At 41.3% G+C, this 20,232-nt stretch overlaps 1 protein-coding gene across 2 annotated transcripts in view; it reads left to right on the top strand.

The window, feature by feature from the left end:
* Positions 1-20,232, top strand: part of ADAM22 (ADAM metallopeptidase domain 22) — a 1,118,190-nt gene that overhangs the window by 817,580 nt on the left and 280,378 nt on the right. For both annotated transcript variants that reach the window (XM_069211564.1, XM_069211563.1), the window contains exon 14: positions 4,983-5,034. In XM_069211564.1, the coding sequence (XP_069067665.1) occupies positions 4,983-5,034 (52 nt within the window). The remainder of the gene's footprint in view (positions 1-4,982; positions 5,035-20,232) is intronic.

The following is a 20,232-nucleotide window of genomic DNA, read 5'->3' as shown; positions in this document are numbered from 1 at the left end:
GTTTTCCTTTAAGGAAAACGGGCTGCAGATAGAAAAAAAAAACTGCTTTATTAAAAAGCAGTCACGGACATGGTGGTCTGCTGACTCCAGCAGGCCACCATCCCCGTGAGCGCCCATACTCGCAATGGGGTCGCAAAATGCGACCCACCTCATTAATATTAAGGAGGTGGGTCTTTGCGACCCCATTGCGAGTTGCAGAAGGTGTCTGAGACACCTTTCTGCATACCAAATTGCGAGTTGCAATTTGCGAGTCGCACGGACTCGCAAATTGCAAGTCACAATTTGTTTTTTTCCTACATCTGGCCCTAAGCCCCATCCATCATTATTAAGGCACAAACTCGTACTGCTGTTGTGTCCGAAATGGGTAAAAAGCAGACCTTTCTTAGTTTTGTAAACATTATGAATATCCTGCCATGGCAAGCTGATGTCCAGTTGTGCAGACTGTTTAAGGGGTGCCCAGCAGTTTATTTTACCACTTTCCAATTTAAAGAAAAGTATTTACAAATAAATTGTATGTATTTGGTTTGGTTATAAATGCTGCCAGACTTTCATTGGCTTAGTCTATGAAAACCAAAACCTTTGAGCCACATAAGATGTTTAGAAGGTGTCAACTGAAGCATGTAAAAATCACGTATAATGGGATAACAGCATTGGTCTGAGAGGCCTGCTTCGGTACTCAGACAGGGAGTTGAAGCCTGTGCACATTCTCCTCCCAGCTATGTAATACAGACGGGTGGAGAAATGCTAAGTGCGCATAACCGTTTGGCCGGCCCAAGGCCCAATAGTGCCAGCCAAATGGTCATGTGCACTTATGGTGCACATACCCCTCCACTCTGTGAGGTAGCCCAACCCCACCCCACCCTAGCCTGGCTCCGTTGAAAAAATAAAATGATAATAACATTTTGTTATTATCATTGTATTTTTCCTTTTTCTACACTGCAAAAAACAGTGGGGTGATGCTCCTCCACCTTAGCAGAGGAGCCACCACTGTGTGCTACAGATCTTCAAGCATTGGAGGTGTTTTTTAATAAAGACTGTGATTTTGTTTAAAGCCTCGCAGCACACACTGCACCCAAGCAAGGCTTTTTATGTGACTAGTTTGTTTTACTCCTGATTTACAGTTGAATTATTCCTGAGTTTTAAGGCCTGATTCAAAGGCATTATGTTCAATCGTTGGATTTTACTTTAGGCTTAGGTGTGACTTGCTGATGAGTTTCTTTGAGAAAGATATAATTTCGTACGGGATTTTATTTGGCAGTTTATGGTCAGTGGTCGAGCATGTCCTATTCCATGATTAATGAGTGGATTTCACTTAAACCGGATTAGGGGCCAATTGTAGCAACCGTTTTGCATGGCGCAAACTGCGAAATTCGCAGTTTGCCCCATGCAAAACCGGCATAGCGATGCACATTCCCATTTTGCAAGTCGGTACCTACTCGCAAAATGGGAATGCGACTCACAAATAGGAAGGGGTGTTCCCTTCCTATGTGCGATTCGCACCGCAATGCAGAATTGCTTTGTGACCTTAGAACGCGGTCTCAAAGCAATTCGCAGTTAGCACCCATGTGAAGTGGGTGCTAACTCATTCGCAAAAGGGAAGGGGTCTCCATGGGACCCCTTCCCCTTTGTGAATGTCACCAAAAATATTTTTTCAGAGCAGGCAGTGGTCCAATGGACCACTACCTACTCTGAAAAAATTAAACCAAATGGTTTCATTTTTTCTTTTGTATTGCAACTCGTTTTCCTTTAAGGAAAACGGGCTGCAATACAAAAAAAAAACTGCTTTATTAAAAAAGCAGTCACAGACATGGAGGTCTGCTGTCTCCAGCAGGCCACCATCCCTGTGAGTGCAGGGAATCGCAAGGGGGTCACAAATTGCGACCCACCTCATTAATATTAATAAGGTGGGTCTTTGCGACCCCCTTGCGATTCGCAGATGGTGTCATGGACACCATTCTGCATATGATTTTGCGAGTCGCAATTTGCGAGTCGCTCCGACTCACAATTTGCGAGTCCCAATATCATATCTACCTACATCTGGCCCTAGGATACATCTACTTACATAAATGGTTTCTGAATCGGGCCTGGAAATTCAGAAGCAACTTAAGGCTTAGAAAATAGTAAAACACAACTATTCACAGAAAAAGCTTTTGAACTAAGAACAGTGTACACATTGCATTTGTCTACTGCTGCTTATTGCTCTCTGTTCTGTTCAAAAGCTTTGCAGCATGATAATTTGTGCCTTCGCCAAGTTCTTTACAGAACAGTTCACTGGATGTATGTTAAGTTTTGTGAAAAGCTGTTCAAGAACATCATAACATTAATTTCTATCTGAGAGACTGCAGAACAGCCTTCTTTTTACTTTTTATCCAAACATCAACTAATTCTCTTTAGTTAAGAGATTTTCCACAAGTGCCGCCTTCTTTCTAAAAAGCTGCACTTGTTTTTGTAGTTTGCTGTACTGTTTCACAATTACTGTTTAAAGACGTGTATCCTCACCTAATATACATACTTATCATTGCTTATTGAGATCTGCCAGGAATCTTAAGTATATTTTAAGCTCATTATTGCAGACTTAGCTGTCGGAAAACTGCGACGTCTTCTTTATGGTGCAGATCATTGCAGTACAGGAGGCGCCGGAGAAATTATTCGCTGAGAGGATATTGCAAAATGAGCTTTCAGTGTTATTGTATCTAAAATCTTGGCCTGTAACAGAATTAATTAAAACCAGTATGCAATAAAGTGCCCTTTCAGTGTGGCTCACTGTTTGCAAGAGTCTTTCTGTAGTCTAAGGCTCCCAATGCTATTATGTCTGCCAGCATAGCCTGGTCTCATTTGGCCTTTCTGAATGAACACTGTTATTTAATCCCCGAGGACATCCTCAATTCGATTGCAACATTTCAACAGCGCCTGTTCCTTGCTGCATCACTCAGGTCACCACCAACAGTGCACTGGGCAGGCACATCTTGAGTGAATTCAGTGGTATCAAATAATCATTATCTAGCAGTGACCTCAATAGCAGCCTGTGACGAGCTCATTGACACCTCCTTATATTATTTTTCTTTTGACATGTGATCTTAAGACTGTATTCAGCCTGGGTTCCCTACTATAACACTTGATGTGCTTCTTCTAGGTGGGGAAGGAGCTCACATAGATGCCACAGGGATACCTGCCCTGTCAGTCAATGTATGAAGATATGAGCCAGAAAGACAAATTTAAATACATCTGTCTAAGTCTGGTGGTCCCCACTGCCTGGAGTCCCTTGAAAGAATTATGTTGCCAGGTTCTGATTGAGGGAGCATGAATTTGCCCACTTAGTTTTGCACAGTTGACAAACATCCTACTTCTTGAACATAATAACATTTGTCACCTTCACCAACAGGCAAAATTCTTCACCAAATATTTTTTGGGGGAGGAGTTTTCCAAAACCATTCTTGGTGAGAAAGTTCTTATATTACCCTCTGCAGTGCCTGCTTGGTATTTTCGTTGTATAACTATTTCCTTAAGTAGTTAAACTTAAGATATGCTCAATAAAAGGCCATTGGAGAAGAGCTGAGAAGAGCGAGTCTGCTTTATTGTCTATAAATGTATGACTGTCAATGTTACCAATCCATGAAGATCTCTACACTACTGACAACTGCGCTGGACTACAGCTTCAACCTCGACATTCAGGTTCAGATAGCTTAGTAAAACATTGGAGAGTGGCTATTTTCTCTCAGTTCGGCAGTCATTGACAGTAGTAAGAAGATGGTGCAGGGATTCTTTTCTGCCAAACACCTGTAATCTCTTTTAATTCTCCTTAACTCCTGCTTCAGAGCTGGCAACACTATGTAATGAAAGCTGCTAATGATTTATTAATAATGTAGCAAAACGTTAGCCAATGTATTACTATGAAAAGCATTTCAATTTAATTTATGGTATTTTAATCCAGTCTTGGGGAAATTCATCCTTACACAAAAGGAAAGCTTTCAACTGAAACAATGTTCAGCAATCTTCCTGTACATCTGGAGAGGCATGGGAACCTTTACCAGTTACTGTGATCATGTCTCCTCCAATGGACTTACACGTTTTTTATCTGAAACAAAAACAGATCTCTACACAAATAATGGCAAATAAACATTTTTTCCTACATTTTAAAATTTAAAAAAAAGTATCAAAGACAATCTAAACCTAAGCCTGAGATTTGGCAGAATTGCGCACTGCCCTTTTTCTGTTGGACTCAGAAAACCAAAAAAGAGTGAAGGGCGGACGCTTGAACTAATAGCAGCCAATGGTATATACCACTGACCGCATACCGTCCATTTTTTCCCCACTATGCTGCCTCAGACAGAAGTTATGCATATGCAGATCAGCCGTGGTCCTGCTTCCCTAGGAATAGACCAGCCCAACAGTTCCAGGCCCCCTCTGAATGGGAACACAAGCAAATCTAGACTAGATTTAACCTATTTGGGCCTCGTCAGAGTGCAGCTTGAGTTCTGTGGCACAGTGAGCATAGGGCCTGTGTATGGCTTTACAAGGCACACCCCAGGCATTAAATTGAGGAAAACAAAAAGTAATGGATGGAATGTTTGAACTAATCCCAACCACTATTATATGAGGCTGCATTCAAGTCCAGAATTTGCAACCCCACCCCCCAGCCTATGCCACCTCAGACAGGAACCACCATTCCCCATCATGTGCACACACTATTGACAGCAGCTTGATGCTTGTTAAAGTATTTTACCAGGACACTGCATTACTGGATTAGACCTTATCAAATATCCTAAATATTTTATAATGTTGTGGTGTATAGCTGTATAGACAAATGAATGTTTGGTGAACTAAAGAACAATATAAAACTCCATATTTACTCTGAAGTATGCTCTAGAACGTCATTAACAATTTAAAAGAAAATATTGTGCATACCAAAAGAGTTTGTTTCACATACTGCATGTGTTTTGAACCTTAAAAATATATTTAATGAAGTCCTTAATTTTCTGTAGGTGAATGCAAATGCGATGACACATGGTCTGGATGCATCATGGGAGATATTGGGTAAGATGCTTACTGATAACCTTCACTTTTGTGACCAATAGGCATGTAGTGTTCTGACTACAAATTTGAAAACCTTGCATCATTCTATAAATTGCATCCTATGCAGGTTCTATATATACTGCAGGTTTATCACGACATTTGATACTATCATCTATACTGATCAAGTGACTTCAGAAGGATGGCTGCCAAGAGCTTGTTAATGGTCTTTTTGTTATGTTCTTCAGACTTAAATGAAAGGCACGAACAATGAGTAAAATAAAAAAAGAATGTGTGATTCCCAACACCATTAATTGGCATAATCACAGTAGTGTTCCCAAGGATCAATTAGATGTAAACAAGTAATGTTTTTGAAATGAAGTTCTACCTTAATCTTCATTACTATGATGGACTAATCATGATACCTTAATACAGACTCAAACTGCTCACGTACTGTTTGAAAACTGATTTATTCAAGACTACAACTGAGGATAAAGACGATGCATGTCAATGGGTTACAACATAATGTATGGAATAAAGTACCCCTGCAGTAGATCATAAGGGCATTGCAAGTTACCAGGGAGTTTGATTACAATGTAGAGAATTGGGGTTAAAGGTCGAACTCCGATATGACTTTTAATTTCCTTTAAGTGTATGGCAGATTGTTTTTTTTCCCTTATAATATTTGAGCATGCCATCATCTTTCCACAGTCTGGTTAGATCATTGACGCTTTGCTCTCTTGTGTTCATTGGAGACATGAAGAATATAAGAAGGTTTACTGTGAAATTAAACAACCTAAAAAGTAGTCAATAATTTTTGGTTACAAATATTAAAATCAGTTTAATATGTCTGATTAAAAAATGTGGTTCAGATTGTATAAAACATGCAGAGATTCTGTCTTTCCTGTTATAATCTACAGCATGGAAAAACATCCAACAATAGCTCCTTTCTGCTGATCACTTTGCGTTTTAAGAAAATTATGCAAGAAGAAGGAAAAGCCAGTTTTCAATTTCCTTGTTTAAAGTTAAGCTGTAACTATGCTCTGTGGCCTGACTTCACCTGACTGCTGGCTCTGGGAGCAAGCATTGTGAATTTAGAGCTCAACTATAACGAGATTACAGTTGACTAGCCATGCCGTTTCCTAGTTACAAGTGGCTAGGAACGTCACAAGTTGCTTATAATAAGGAAATATGTGACAGGCTTGTATGCAGACATTACAGGCTTCCCTGTATTTTATATGATCTAAACACAGAAATAACATGTAAACTCCGACAAGAACATTTTTTTATTCATTCAGAGCCTAAAGAGTCTTTTGCATTGGTTGCCTATTGCACAGCTTTACCTGAACCCCTTATCACTGGCAGTACCATGGGCTCCCCAGATTAACCTGGGGGATTCCTTTCCCTTATCTCTCTAGTGCAAATCATCATAGATATTGACCTCTCCTTAAAGGACCATTTGCCAAGAAGACACAGTCTACCTGTGACTAACTTTCCTTCTGATGAACATTCAGTCCATGCAGCCCCTAAACCGATTTCAGAACCAGTGTGCTTTCTCAGAGAAACTGTTCTTTTGCTGGGCAGATTATATTTCAACTAGGATGAGTTGTTCAGCTCTGCCCTTTTCTGGGTCGGGGACTCTGTCAGCACCATACTTTACCACCCTCAAACCTCTACATACTTTGTAGAAGCTCATGAGAGAAAGACTGCACACAGGCCATTTTATTGTTCCTCTGAGGTCCATCTTTCATGTTCCTGATATGTATATTTTCCTCCTTGAGCTATTTTTGATGTCTTTGAGATTCAAGCATTTGAATCCCGACACTAATGCCTTCCTTGGCTGAATCATACAGTGAACATTTATTAAGGTTCACTTGTGTTTGTTGGATGTCAGTGTAAATGACAGCTACTGATTTGAAATTTGTTTGCTGAATATGGTTGTGGAAGTTAACTGTGTTTCTTGTAATTATTCTAGGCTTTGCATCGCATCTGCTTTTGTTAGCGGTAGCATTACTTTTCCACGATTAGCCAGTTTTTGCAGTATTTGGAACTCATTGTTCCTGTCAGTTGATGTATTTTTCTTGATGAAACTCTCCCATCACTTGAAAATGATCCCCTGAATTTTTGCTCTATGGAGAATTTTGTTTATTCTATATGTTGCTAGGCTCAAGTAGAGAATTTGCTAATTCTCTGTGGTGATTTACTTGTGCATTACAGCCCCTGGAGAATGTACTTTTAAGATGTGCCTCATATCCTTGTATAGCTGCTAGGACTTAAATAGGGTGAAGCTGCCCAATATTTAAAAAGTACTTCAAAGTAAACCAGCATACCTCACTATGGGCCAGATGTAGCAAAAAGCCAATTTGCGACTTGCAAATTGCGAGTCCCTGCGACTCGCAATTTGCAACTCGCAAATTGGTATGCAGAACGGTGTCTCAGACACCGTCTGCAAGTCGCTATGGGGTCGCAATGACCCACCTCATTAATATTAATGAGGTGGGTCGCAAATTGCGGCCCCATAGCGTGTCTAGGCACTCGCAAACATGGAGGCCTGCTGTAGTCAGCACACCTCCATGTTCGTGACTGCTTTTAAATAAAGCAGTTTTTTTTTTTTTTTTAAGTGTAGCCCGTTTTCCTTAAAGGAAAACGAGCTGCACTTAAAAAAAACAACGAAACCTTTAGTTTCGGTATTTTTTCAGGGCAGGTAGTGGTCCCTTGGACCACTACCTGCCCTGAAAAAATAGTTTTGGGTCCATTCACAAAGTGGAAGGGGTCCCCACTTGAAGTGGATGGTAACTGCGACACCCTTTGCGACCGCATATGCGATCGCAAATAGTATTGCATACCACTCCGAATCGCAAATAGGAAGGGAACACCCCTTCCTATTTGCGATTCTGAAATGCATATTGCGAGTTGGTCCCGACTCGCAATATGCATTTCTGCATTGGAAACTGGAATTTGCGACTCGCAAACGGCATTTTTTGCCGCTTGCGACTCGCAAATAGTTTCCTGCATCTGGCCCTCTTTGTTTTTCTGAAGAGCATGTTCCTGGTATCCAGCTTACCAGCATTTATGTTTGGGATTCCAACAGCTTAATAAAATTAACTAGTGGTTTGGTGCCTTCTGTCTACGCTCAATGAGTTGCTTCTGTACATTATTAGCTGTTACATATGGTCATGGTAACAACAAATATAGGGTAACATTAACTTCTTCGAAGACATCAGATTTTTACTAGACTCAAGTTCAACATGGCATAATGGCACCGCTATGGACATCTCATATGTGACTTAAGTGGGCTCACATGGGTTGTGTGCAACATAAATACAAAGAGGAAGAACATAAATAAAATAACTATGGAAAAATCAGATTTATAATTCTTATAGGTCTGGCTTGACAGTGCAGCCGTCTGAGAAATGAGAACGCAGCAGGACCTGACAACATTCCTGCAGAAGCACTTGAGGCAAAGATTGAAACATCAATAGACATGCTCTACTCCATATTTGGAAGGATCTGGGAAAAGGAAAAGCTGCTGTCACACTGGAAGGAGGGATATCTCAATAGGATCCTCAAGAAATGTGCCCTGGGTAACTGCTCAAACTACAAAGGGATAACCGTCCTGGTTGATTGCCTATACCCCAAAAGGGGTAGTAGATATAGGTATGTAAGTAGGCCTCAATGCTTCATCAGGAAATGTTATGTCAGATGCCTTAGGTCTGACAGCTTTTTACAAAAAGGTTTGAAAAGGTAGTAGATCTGAAATATTTATTGTGAAAATTATATGTTGAAGCCAAGAGGTCTTTATGAGTTGAGATTGTTATTACACTGAATTAAAGCCTATAGACTTGTATTTTCTAACATGGATTTCCACGGATGACCGTAGTAGGGAAGGGTTTTGATTATCCTTTCTGACAAACGCTGTTAGTTTTAATTTCATTGGTTTGTAGGCCTGGCTTGTCAGCTCAGCTGTTTATGAGGGCTAAAGGATCACCGGAAAAAGAGGCATCTGCAGTACCACTAAGAGAGAGAGATAGGATGTGGGTTTGCCCACATGCTGATCTTCTCTGTGTTAGTCTACCTAAGAAGTGGTTCCATTGTTCATAACTGATAGGGACTTTGTTAGTGCAGAACCCAGTAAAGTACTACAAGCGACAAGGGGCCTTTCATGGTGTAACCCTGTTATCAATACAGCCGGAGAGGCTACATTGTCACCTCTCTGCCAAATACAAAATTAAGAGATTTTACATTGTGAATACCATAACAAACACTGTTGAAGGGGGCTTTGCATATTGACAAATACAATAGGAATCTGTTTTATATTGTGAAATCTCTAACAAATGCAAAAGAAAGCGGCTTAGTACATATATCCTGTTGTAGATATGACCACAGTAAATGCATCAGCCCTAATTCACAAAGCTAAGTTAAATTTTTGAGTCATTTTACACTTTGTAGTAGGTTTACTATCTTCAGTATTCACAAACCCTGTAAACTTACTACAAAAATGTAAATTGCATTAAATCACCGCCAGAGGGATGTAATTGGCTTACTCCTGTGTGGGTGGGTGACATCCCTCCCTAAACCCCTCCTCACCATCCCTAAATTCCTCTTACACCTACCTTGTTCCATTCTTTTTAGAAGTAAGGCTGTCCCTTTTCCAGTGCTTAATTTGTACTTATTGCTTCCGGTGCTGAGCACCGGAACTTATTTTTGAAGGCCGGCGCTTATTCTTCTGCCTCAAGTATTTACTGCTAGCAAAAGCCACACATGGCAAAGACCGAGGAAGAAAAAAACGAAAAAGCGTCACAGTGGGAGTAAGCCTCTCATTTTTGATTGGAAATTGCTTGACAATGAATGTTTGTATAACACTGCAGATCGTGAAACGCTTTAAGTTTTTGCCATAGGGACCTGCAGGGACATTGCTAGTTTACTGGTTGGAGTATGTTGGTGTGCAAATTATCACATTGCACCTCATCCAAATTGTGGACAGACAACTAGTATAGATATGTAGTTTTCGATTATCTTATTCTAATCAAGTACCCATGAAATATGCTGTTTTGCACGTTGTAAAATAATCCAGTTTTAGCTCATGAATTTGGATCCAATATCATTTTATTGGTGTTGAGAAGACAGCAGGCATAAGACCACTGTTGCCAGGTCATCCATAGAGAACTGGATACTTGCTTCCTGTGTGGCTTGGTTGGTCCATTGTTCATTTCCTATCTGTTAGGGTATGTAGAAATAGCTCTTTCCATCAGCTGGGCATTCATCTCTTACCGCAATAGAGACTTGTGACTCATCACAGGCAGCAGGAACAGAGATTTCATTCATAGGTTAATGAGAAGGAAAATTCAGGACATATTAGTCCAGTATACATATTAACTGATATATACGATGACGTTCCTCTACTGCCGATTATTGTGATGTGGTCGCCCCCATGCCCTGATAGGCACTCTGATTTTGTGGTCTCAATTTGCATATCTGTGGCCCCATTTACATAGGCCCGAATATGGCACTAATTGCCTGCTAAGACGCCACAAATTGTCATTGAAGAGGCAGTCGAGAATGTACTTGGATCTCAGTGTGGGTCAGTTCTTGCCTCAGTGGTGAATGGCAGTTAAAAAGAACGAATGGCCATGAATATTGAGCTAATCGATGTGAATAACTCGTACAACAACCACTGGCTGAGGATAGCTGACTTGTGCTTTGTATAGATCGTGTGAGTTCTGTCATACAACTAAAGCTGTGTCTAGGCAGCCCAAAGGCTCTTCTTCAGGTGGATTATACTGCTAGGGAAAAACAATACAATACAAATTGCCCATAAAAAGGCTTAATTTACTATTCCATAGAAAATAGTTTTAGAAAAAGACAGTTCATCAAACATTTGAATAGATTTAGATAATTTATCTTCTCTGCTTTCTTAGTTAAAATATGTTTTGGATGGTACATTATGTGTGGAAACCTTGAAGAATGTATGATGCAGTGGCCCATCTGCCTCAAGTGCCTGTTGAAATCATTGATGCATTGATTGCGCGTTGGCATTGATACGAATGCCAAAGGAATGCCTGTTTGCTGTGACATATGCCATTGTCCTTATGAAGGTATTTTCTATCATCCTGAGTGGTGTTTCAAGATGTTCTATTTTGAGTTTCTCTTTCAGCGCATTATCATCCTGTTCCCTTTCAGCCCTTTATGCAACCACCACAGCCTCGGTCCATTAAACCGCAGGTTTAAATGTCATGTACCAGGGAGATTGAGGTAAAACAATGAAGGGGAAGTTAGTTGCCTAATAGCACAAATGATGAAAGAGCTGGGAAATAATAGAATCGCAAAGTGTTCCAGCTCATCAATTCAGCCTATTTACCAAGTATTTACTTTGATTTTGTTGTTTTACGAGTTTCATTTAAGGAATGATTGTAGGGCAACCTTTGATAAACAGGGAACATAGAATGTAATTTAGAGATTCTTTGAAGTAAGTGATGTACCACATGTGAAAAAACTGCTGGATAAAAGCATCTGTTCCCGATAAATCTAAAGCCACTTTTGGCTCCCAATTTGGATGCGGGCCTCACTCTCAAAGCCTAGCTTTATTTTCTTTGTTCACAAGTTGAACTGCCTCTCAAATTTTAAGGGTTTTTAACAGGTCCCGCTGCAGTATCTGCTCTACCAAACTTCATTCGCTCTCATTATAAATGACCTAGGGCCAGATGTATCATCATCCCCATTTGCATTTCCTAAATAGCGATTTTTAAGAAATGGCTATTTAAGAAATGCAAAATGTGATGTATGAAAATTGCGATTTGGTAACAGCGATTTCTTAAAAGTTGCAATTGCTATTACCGAATCACAATTAGGGAATGAGACTCCATTCACACCCATGGGCCTGTAGGCCCAAAGGTGCGAATGGTTTTGCATTACCTAATTTGCGAATTCCTAACAGGAATTCCTAACAGGAATTCGCAAATTAGGTAATGCTAATCCCAGTAATGCAAACCCCAGGGTGCTGGGGCCTAAGGCCCCTTTTGATGCACCACAAAAAAATATTTGTGGACATGCTTGGGCATGTGTGCGCTACATGTCATTTTTAAAAGTGAATTTGTAATGCATTTTTAAAAATTGCACATGCTTACCACCAAACTTGAGTTTGTGGTAATTGCATTTCCTAAATGCTATATTTGCATTTAGGAAATGGATGATACATGTGAATAGGTAATCGCAAATAGGAGTTCCCTATTTGCGATTACCTAATTGGAATCACAATTTTAAGGAATCGCTATTTTTGCTATTCCTTAAAATTGCACTGTGAATTCCTTTCATAAATCATGGAAGGCAATTTTGCATTCGCAAACGGTGGAATTTTGCGATTCGCACCGTTTGCGAATGCAAAATCCTTTGATACATCTGGCCCCTAGTGTCATGTAGACAATGAGAGAATCGGGACTACCAGGGCGTAGTGGGAGTATCAGGAGCACCAGGCCCGGTGTTCCCTGGGGATCCACATCCCTTTTAGTCCTCTATACACTGGGGAATCCAGTTTTGCTCATGTTAGGAAAAAACGGATTACTGGTTCAGTCCTAATGAGGGTCTTAATTGTTACCAATGACACAAAAGAGTATGGGGTTCACTTATAATAAGGAGCTGCACCCAGGGGGAGGTACCTTGGTGCTCCTTAAACTCTCTTGATGAGTGGTTGGTGTATGAGTGCTGTGAATGGTCGTGAAGTGATGGGGGGTGTTTCCTTTACTGACTAGGTGGTCTCACACACTATATAGTGTCATGCTTCATCATTTGACCACCTAGCCCCACCCAGGTAGGGCAATGCCACCTGGGCGGACTCAACCTCACCGTTAAAAGAACGGGAGGGAGTGCGTACATTTTTTCACTTTCTGGAAATTATGGGATCCAGCTGAACTAGGGTAAATATAAAAACACCTAGACAGTCACCTGTGTGAAAAATACACTTTTAATAGTGGAGTCTGCTGGTGTTTTGAAAACTGGGATGGGACACCTCTGTGAGAATAAGGACTCACTGGGTCACCTATCTAAAAATAAATGGCCAACATGTTTCTGCCCTCTACAATGAGCCAAGGAAGGTCTAGGGGCATTCTTCAGGGCCTAGGATCCCTTAAAGTCATGCATTACAAAGAAAACCTACTCCACTCAATGGGAGTGAAGGTAGAATGTTGTGAGAAGTGATGTGGCCTACTTGCAGCGAGGAACTACCTAGCGTAGGCCTAAGTGAAACAGAAACAAAATTAACGTTTTTGTACACACAACACTGCACAGCAAAACACACACAAGGGTGACACAGCAAGCAAAAGTCATGCAATGTAAACGTGTGTAACACATATCTCAAGAGGAAAACATCTTACCCCAAACCTAAAGGCTACTTGCCCCAGGACTCCAGGAGGGGGAGTGTCCTCTTATAGTCACACACTAAGGACAAGGGAGAAAGTAGGATAGGACGGCAGTAAGTATATACAAGGTAATAAAAAGGTGAATGGCTGGCCAAAAGCTGCGCTCACTGGGGAGTGGACCAGCAATAAAACTCTGCCACGTAGCGTTTAAATATGGTCCCAAGAACAAGGAAGGGGGCATGGTCTAAGCTACAACTATGGGCAACATGCTCAGCGATCATATATAAATCACAATCTTACTCCGAGTGAGCATCCGGATAAAGGTAAGATGAGCTAAGTAAGTACGAAATAAATACAAAAGAGTAACAACTTAACATGACCCCCGTGGCAGAGTGTGGGCCACTGGCTTAGGAAACACACAAATAAAAAGATCTTATCTTCGCCTGGTCCGTCCCCTCACTGGACCGCTTGAGGTAAACAGTCCAGTGTGACGGCGGTACTTAAAGCCCAAGAGAATTCAAACATGAAGCGTTGCGCAGGTTGCGTATTCACCGCTGCCGGCCGGACCGGTTTCCGTGAGACCGAGGTGTGGCGAGCCGCGTGACGTCTGCGTGTGTAGAACACGCAACGCCACGATGCGCACGGGAGGCTGGGAAGTGTCGTTCCCAGCCTCTCAATGGAAGTAAAGTATGCTCCCCCCGCAGAGGGGAGATGAGAAAACGAGAAGAGGGGGGCAGAGAAGGAGAGGTGGAGGGAGGGGGAAAGGGAAGGGGGGAAGAGAGAAAAGAAGGGTGGGGGAAAAGAAAGGGGAAGGGAGAGGGAGGGGAGGGGAAAAAAACTTGGGGGATAAAGGGGAACCTAAGAGAAAAAAAAAAGCGAGAAAAGAGAAGAAGAGGACAAATAGGAAAAAGAAGGAAATTGAGAAAAGAGAGGAGTGAATAGAGGAGAAAGACAACTCAAGGAGAGAGAGGGTGACAACATAAGGGTGAGGGGAAGAAGACAGAAACAGAAGCAGAAGGGGGGAAGAAGGGGAATGGGGGAAAAAATACAAAAGGAAGAGAAGGGACAAGGGCAGGCTGGGTTTTTTTTTGGGGGGGGAAAGAAGAACAAAAAAAAGGGGGGCCAAGGGAACCAAGAGAGAAAAAAAGAGGAGGGAGAAAGAGAAAAAAAGGAGGTACCCCGCTGGGAGTTGTTGGTGGTATTATGTTATAAGGATCCAAAGGTCAAGAACCCTCATTACTGGTGTATGTCATAGGGATGTAGTCATTTGTTAAGTGAGGACCACAGGATATCGTCTTTTAGTCCACTGATGTCCGTGCGTAGTCTCCACACCCAGCGTTGTTCATAGTAAAGTAACTTCTGTGACATGTTGTTTGTCGTGGGAGGCAATTGCTCTAGAATAGTCCATTTCAATTCGTCTGAAGTGTGGTTATTCGTAATAACGTGACTTGTGAGTTTTGTGGCATCACATTTACACCGGATAGTGCTCCTGTGCTCACAAATGCGAGTGCTGACCTTCCTCGTTGTCATTCCGATGTATTTGAGCTGGCAGGGGCACTTGATCATATAGATTACATTCTTATTGTTACAATTTGTAAGTGATTTCAACACCCATGATGTTTTTAAACCAAGGTCTACTGTGGTAGATTTCTGTGTGAACCTACACACGCTGCTCTTGCCACATGGATGGTGGCCTTCTGGGGGAGGTAAATGCCAAAGTGTTGGCTGTTTGTTTGGAGGTTTCATGGTAGGTCTTGTGTGGACCACCATATCACGTATATTGGTGGCTCTTTTAAAGGCATGCAGCAGTTGCTGAAACGGGAGGCCACCAGATGTTAAGATTTTCCAATCATCTCTGATAATTTTCTGGATCTTATTAGATAGTGGGTTGAACGTAGTCACACACACACTATCTGTTCCGTCTTGGGTTTGTTTTCACGGGGTTGTGGCAGCTGGTCTCTATTGTTGTTCCGTGCTCTTTTATTTGCTCTCTTGACAAGATATGCGAGGTAATCATTTTTTTGTAGTTTAGTAGACAGATTATTGGCATGTTTTTTATAGTCTGATAGATCCGAGCAGTTCCGTCGCAGGCGTAAAAATTCCCTCCCACGGGGAGGTTCTCCCTCAGGGATCTCGGGTGGAAGCTCTGAAATTGTAGTAAATTGTTGTGGTCTTTAGGTTTGTGGTGGACCTCTGTCACCAGAGAACCATTTCTTTCATAGATAAGCAGATCCAGAAACAGTTGGTTATCGCCGATAGTCATAGTGAATTTTAGAAAGGGATTTGCTGTATTGAGCCAGTTCGAGAAGGTGAGGGCCGCATCTCTGGTGCCTGTCCAGATGAGTACAATGTCATCTGTATACCGTTTCCAAAGTTTGATCTGCACCAGGAAAGGGTTATCATCATGGAGAACCACCTGTTTTTCAAAGCTGTCTACATAAATTCAACAATTATGTACAGCTTCCGTTTTTCTTGCTCCTTTTCTGCTTTGTCCCATTACCTACTAATTCCCTCAGTGAATTCATTTGTTTCCTATTCTTCCTGCATGTCTCACTAAATTTCCCTCACACCTCGCTTCCCTCTAAATGTTCCTTTACTGACGTCATATGGCATACCTTCCATGCCACAGTGATAGACACTTATGCTTTCTTTCCACTGAGCCCAATTTGCCACTTGCTCTGCTTCATTTCCTCCCACTGAATCTTTTCCACACACAAACCTCCTTAGCTTCTTCCTCATATACTTTTTCACACCTTTCTGTCGCTACTTGGCGTCTAATGGTTTTCCCACATTTTTAAGTTGTTTACTGGGGCCAGGTCACACTGGCACTATTTCATGTCTTTGGTGAAAAGTAAAGGGAGTGCTTGGTGCATACAGCTTTTACCACCGTATTTTAAAAGCAGATTTCGATTGGTGGTAATGATGACAAGAATGTTTGCGTGTATTTGTTGTGTGGCATTTTGTTATGGTGGTGATATGCACTATTGTTTTTTCTTCTGTATCCTTGCAATGTGTTTTACAATGGTTGTTATGTTGTATTCTTTTTGGACTGTTTGTTGCTTTGTGCACTGATTTTAGGGTGGAGCGCAAAACGCTCTGATCCTGCTGCAATCTCTCTTTGGGCTTCTAATCAAGCCCATTCTACGTCAGCCACTTTCATTGGTTTGTGGCTTGCCTTTGAAAATCTGCTTGCTTTCATTAGTGAAAGGCATGCATACGTCATGCCTTTTCCGATCTTTAGCCCTCCTTGAGCGCACCGACCCACTACTAAAAACATATGAGGCTCTGTGTTTTCCGTATGGTTTATGGAATACTTTTTCTCTTTATTTCACAGAACGATCGCGCTGGATTTTACACAGCGCAATGGCGCTTGTTTTTTTCCAATTAATGTGGAAAGAAAAGTCCAGTTACGAGTGTACAACACTAATAGCTCTAACTCGACGAAATGCGAGACCCGCTGCACTGTAAATGCTTGCTTTAATTATGTTGTATGCTGCTTTGCATATGTTGCTGTAGTATGTTCTGTTGTTTACTTTATTTACTTTGGATAAGTCAACATATGCAGCTATATTCCGAGCCAAAAGCGTCAAATGTGTTTAAAGTTTTAGTGAGAAGCCGCCATTCACCACTCTCTAAGGTAGCAAAATTGTGTTGCTCCAGATCTTCAGTTTTTTTTAAACACCAATCAGCTCCAACATTGGCTGTGTCTGTGTCTGTAATGAACCCTTCCAGTGCTTACTTAATATGATACGGCCTTTTGTCTTTTACACTATCCCTTGTACTCCATCTTGGCCTTCAAGCAAATATTCTCGAAAAGTGGTGATAAATGCTCTCTTTATTCTTTGGAGATGGGTTATTTGTCCTTAATGTTTCAAAGAAAATAATATGTCTCAAACAAGAGTTACAAACTGCATTCAAAAGTTCCCAACTACCTATAACCCTTCATCTGAACCATGGGTCCCTTAAACTCTATTCGCAATTCTTGTTATGTTGTCTCCTGTGCCTGGCACCCAATTGTATACATTCATTTGTATGTCCATGAGACCCCCATGTAGTTAAGAAGACGCCTCATTATACATCAGTCTCACTTAGTCCATCAGGCCCTTTTCCTTCACACTCTTCTACATAACTATCTTTATTACATCCATTAGTTCACACCTTGCCTGCTCCTGGTCCTGTGCCTTTACTTTGTCCTGGTGCTACAGCTTTTTCAGAGGATGTCAATGACCTCGGCTCAGACACAGTCCCCTCTCCTTATTCCAGCAGCTGGATGAATGAGGCGTAGCTTGGTGACTCATTATCCAGGGCCGAAGCCATCTGTGCCCTACCCCTTGCCCATGGATTGGTGCTGCTGGGACATGATTGAATACACATGATGTGTACTACCCTTGTCGTACCTTAAGGGTGGCTGCTGTCAACATGAGTTTTTGACTCATGGATGTCTTTTGTGTGCTTTAGAAGTCTGTGGACTGTCTCATGTGCCTTTTTGTCTCAATGAGGAGTGTTCTGAACTGCACTTGACTCTACTGGTGACAGCTGTTGATATTTCTGCACCTTTGATTGTAGGTAATGGCGGAGGTATGGATTTCCATGGGTCTGGCTGACTCACATTCTATGGAGTTCTTTCATGTGTGATGGATACCACCATTTTATCTTAGTCCTTAGTCATCTTTACTATGATGCTCCTTTGGTTGTTTTCACAGTTTTTCCGCCGTTATTTGTGTTTTGTTCTCACCCATTGTATGCTCTTGATGGCAGCATAGAGGCTAACTCTTGAGAAATTGAATAAGGAGTACATTACTGTATGAACAACATTTAACCAGAAAAGGAAAATATTGCTTAACTAAGCAGACAATAAAAGCAGAAGCAGTCAAAATCTAATCCAGTGGTGCACTCACAATTTACTTAGGATTCTCTTCAGATCAACAGTGCTGGCTGCATGATCAAGGACCGTGCTTCTTTGCTTGTCTGCACTAGCTGCACTAGTCCTTTTTTCTCCCATATATTGCTTTGAAGTGGCATTTTTTTGTTAATTGGACTTTATAGTCTATCGCAATGGTGAAAAATCACGTACCCATATCGCAGCCAGACTTCTTTTTTGGTTGAAAATGGGCATGATACACTTCAATCATCCTCCTACTGGCGAAGGAAATAACCTTTTGAGCTGACAACCATGTACGTATATGAAGTGGCAGAATATTACACATTGTTGGTGGAGTGACATCCTCTGTGAGTTCAGTCCAGGTTATGTAATCTTCTATAGCCTGTTATTAATTTTCAGAATCGCCATGTGCCAAGCGTGGGACTACTCAGAATGATTTGCCTTACTTTTATGAGTTCATTGAGTGAGGACCTTCTATTTGTAACTTCCTTTATATAATAGGATGAATAGGTTGCAATACCTAGAAATTATCCCTCACATCCCTTGGTGTAGGTGTATTTGTCTGCATTTGAGTATAATTCCTCAATGTATAAGGTCGTACACAGCACAACTGTTATAATGCAACATCTGTACACATTTTCCCTTTGATACATTCGCTCTGTTTTCTCTTACTATACTGGAGTGTATGCACATTTACATTTAATGGAAATTAAATCTGTGGAGACTTTGAACACATGCATCTTTTGAATGACCTCTTTTGCAGTCTTGGAGAAGCCACAGTTCAACAGACCACAAGAGAGTGGGACGTATTAGCTGTTACAAGAAGAAAAGTGCAACAAGAAAAAACATAATGTTCACTGCTATAAGAATTGTCACTACCTAAAAGAATTAAAAAAAAACCCTAAGACTTGATTTGGGGCTATCACTGTTACTACAAGTGGGGTGGATCTGTTGACTTTTTGACCTACGAAATGTTACAGTATTCATTTATGGTCACAATGCTACATCATACCCAGACTCTACTTAAAAAGAATAAAAACATTCTTACTGGATAAAAATAAGTCTCAGTCCTTTTAAGGATATGTCATATTCGGCATTGGCGTTAATGACTAGCCCAACTGACTTCCGTAGGAATGCAAGAGACTCTACCTAGACTGCCCTGCTACCCTGTAGCAAGAGCAATGAGCCCTGTGACATATCTGCCCCTGCATACCGGTGCAGTACTAATAAATGTTTCCCTTGATATGTACCATCATGCTTCCTGTCCACTGGTTACACACCCCGCCAACCTTTGTTAAGGGTCAGACAGCTGTAACAGTAGAACCTTTATTGGTGTAACTCAGTTTCCTCCTCTGTCTTCACAGTTCTCCTTTGGAGTACTGCACCATGGTCTTCCCCGTGTGTCTCGTGGGTTATCCCTCTGTCCTCCTTGTGATTAAGCCTGGGCGAATTTAAACTTACACTGGAAAAATGGACCAGTTTCCATTATTTGTGTTACTCTTGTGACATTAAATGACTGAAAAGTATGTGATTATACCAGCTTGCGTAATTTTGAGTAATTTGCGGCATGAATGGATACCGAATAATACAGAAACAGAGCACAGGGGCTGCTAGTTGCTGTTCTTGTTTTGTTGCATTTATTACTGTTTTGTGAGTGAAAAATGCATCCTGTGGACCATTTTGAACGCAAGGGTGCATTTTGTTCTAAGAAAAAAACTCTAGATGCCGGGTTACGCTCCTCAAATACTTGTGCCTAATCTTATGCTACAGCATATTACAAGAGTTACACCCACTCCTACACATGATTCCTTTCCCTTTCCAGGATGTCCCCACAGATTACACTATCCCTATGAAGCAACTGATATTTTCTCCAACCTGTTCTAAACTTCCTGCAGGCCGGGAACATTCTCTTAAGAGAGCTTACTAGAGACCAGTGAAGTTTGAAAAGTTCTTGATATCTTTCATTGAACTGTTAACTCAGATGAGATG

The sequence above is a fragment of the Pleurodeles waltl genome, chromosome 10 (genome assembly GCF_031143425.1).
Source record: "Pleurodeles waltl isolate 20211129_DDA chromosome 10, aPleWal1.hap1.20221129, whole genome shotgun sequence".
NCBI classification, from domain to species: Eukaryota; Metazoa; Chordata; class Amphibia; order Caudata; family Salamandridae; genus Pleurodeles; species Pleurodeles waltl.
Note: the sequence above shows the minus strand (reverse complement) of the source record. Positions and strands in the feature narration are given on the sequence as shown.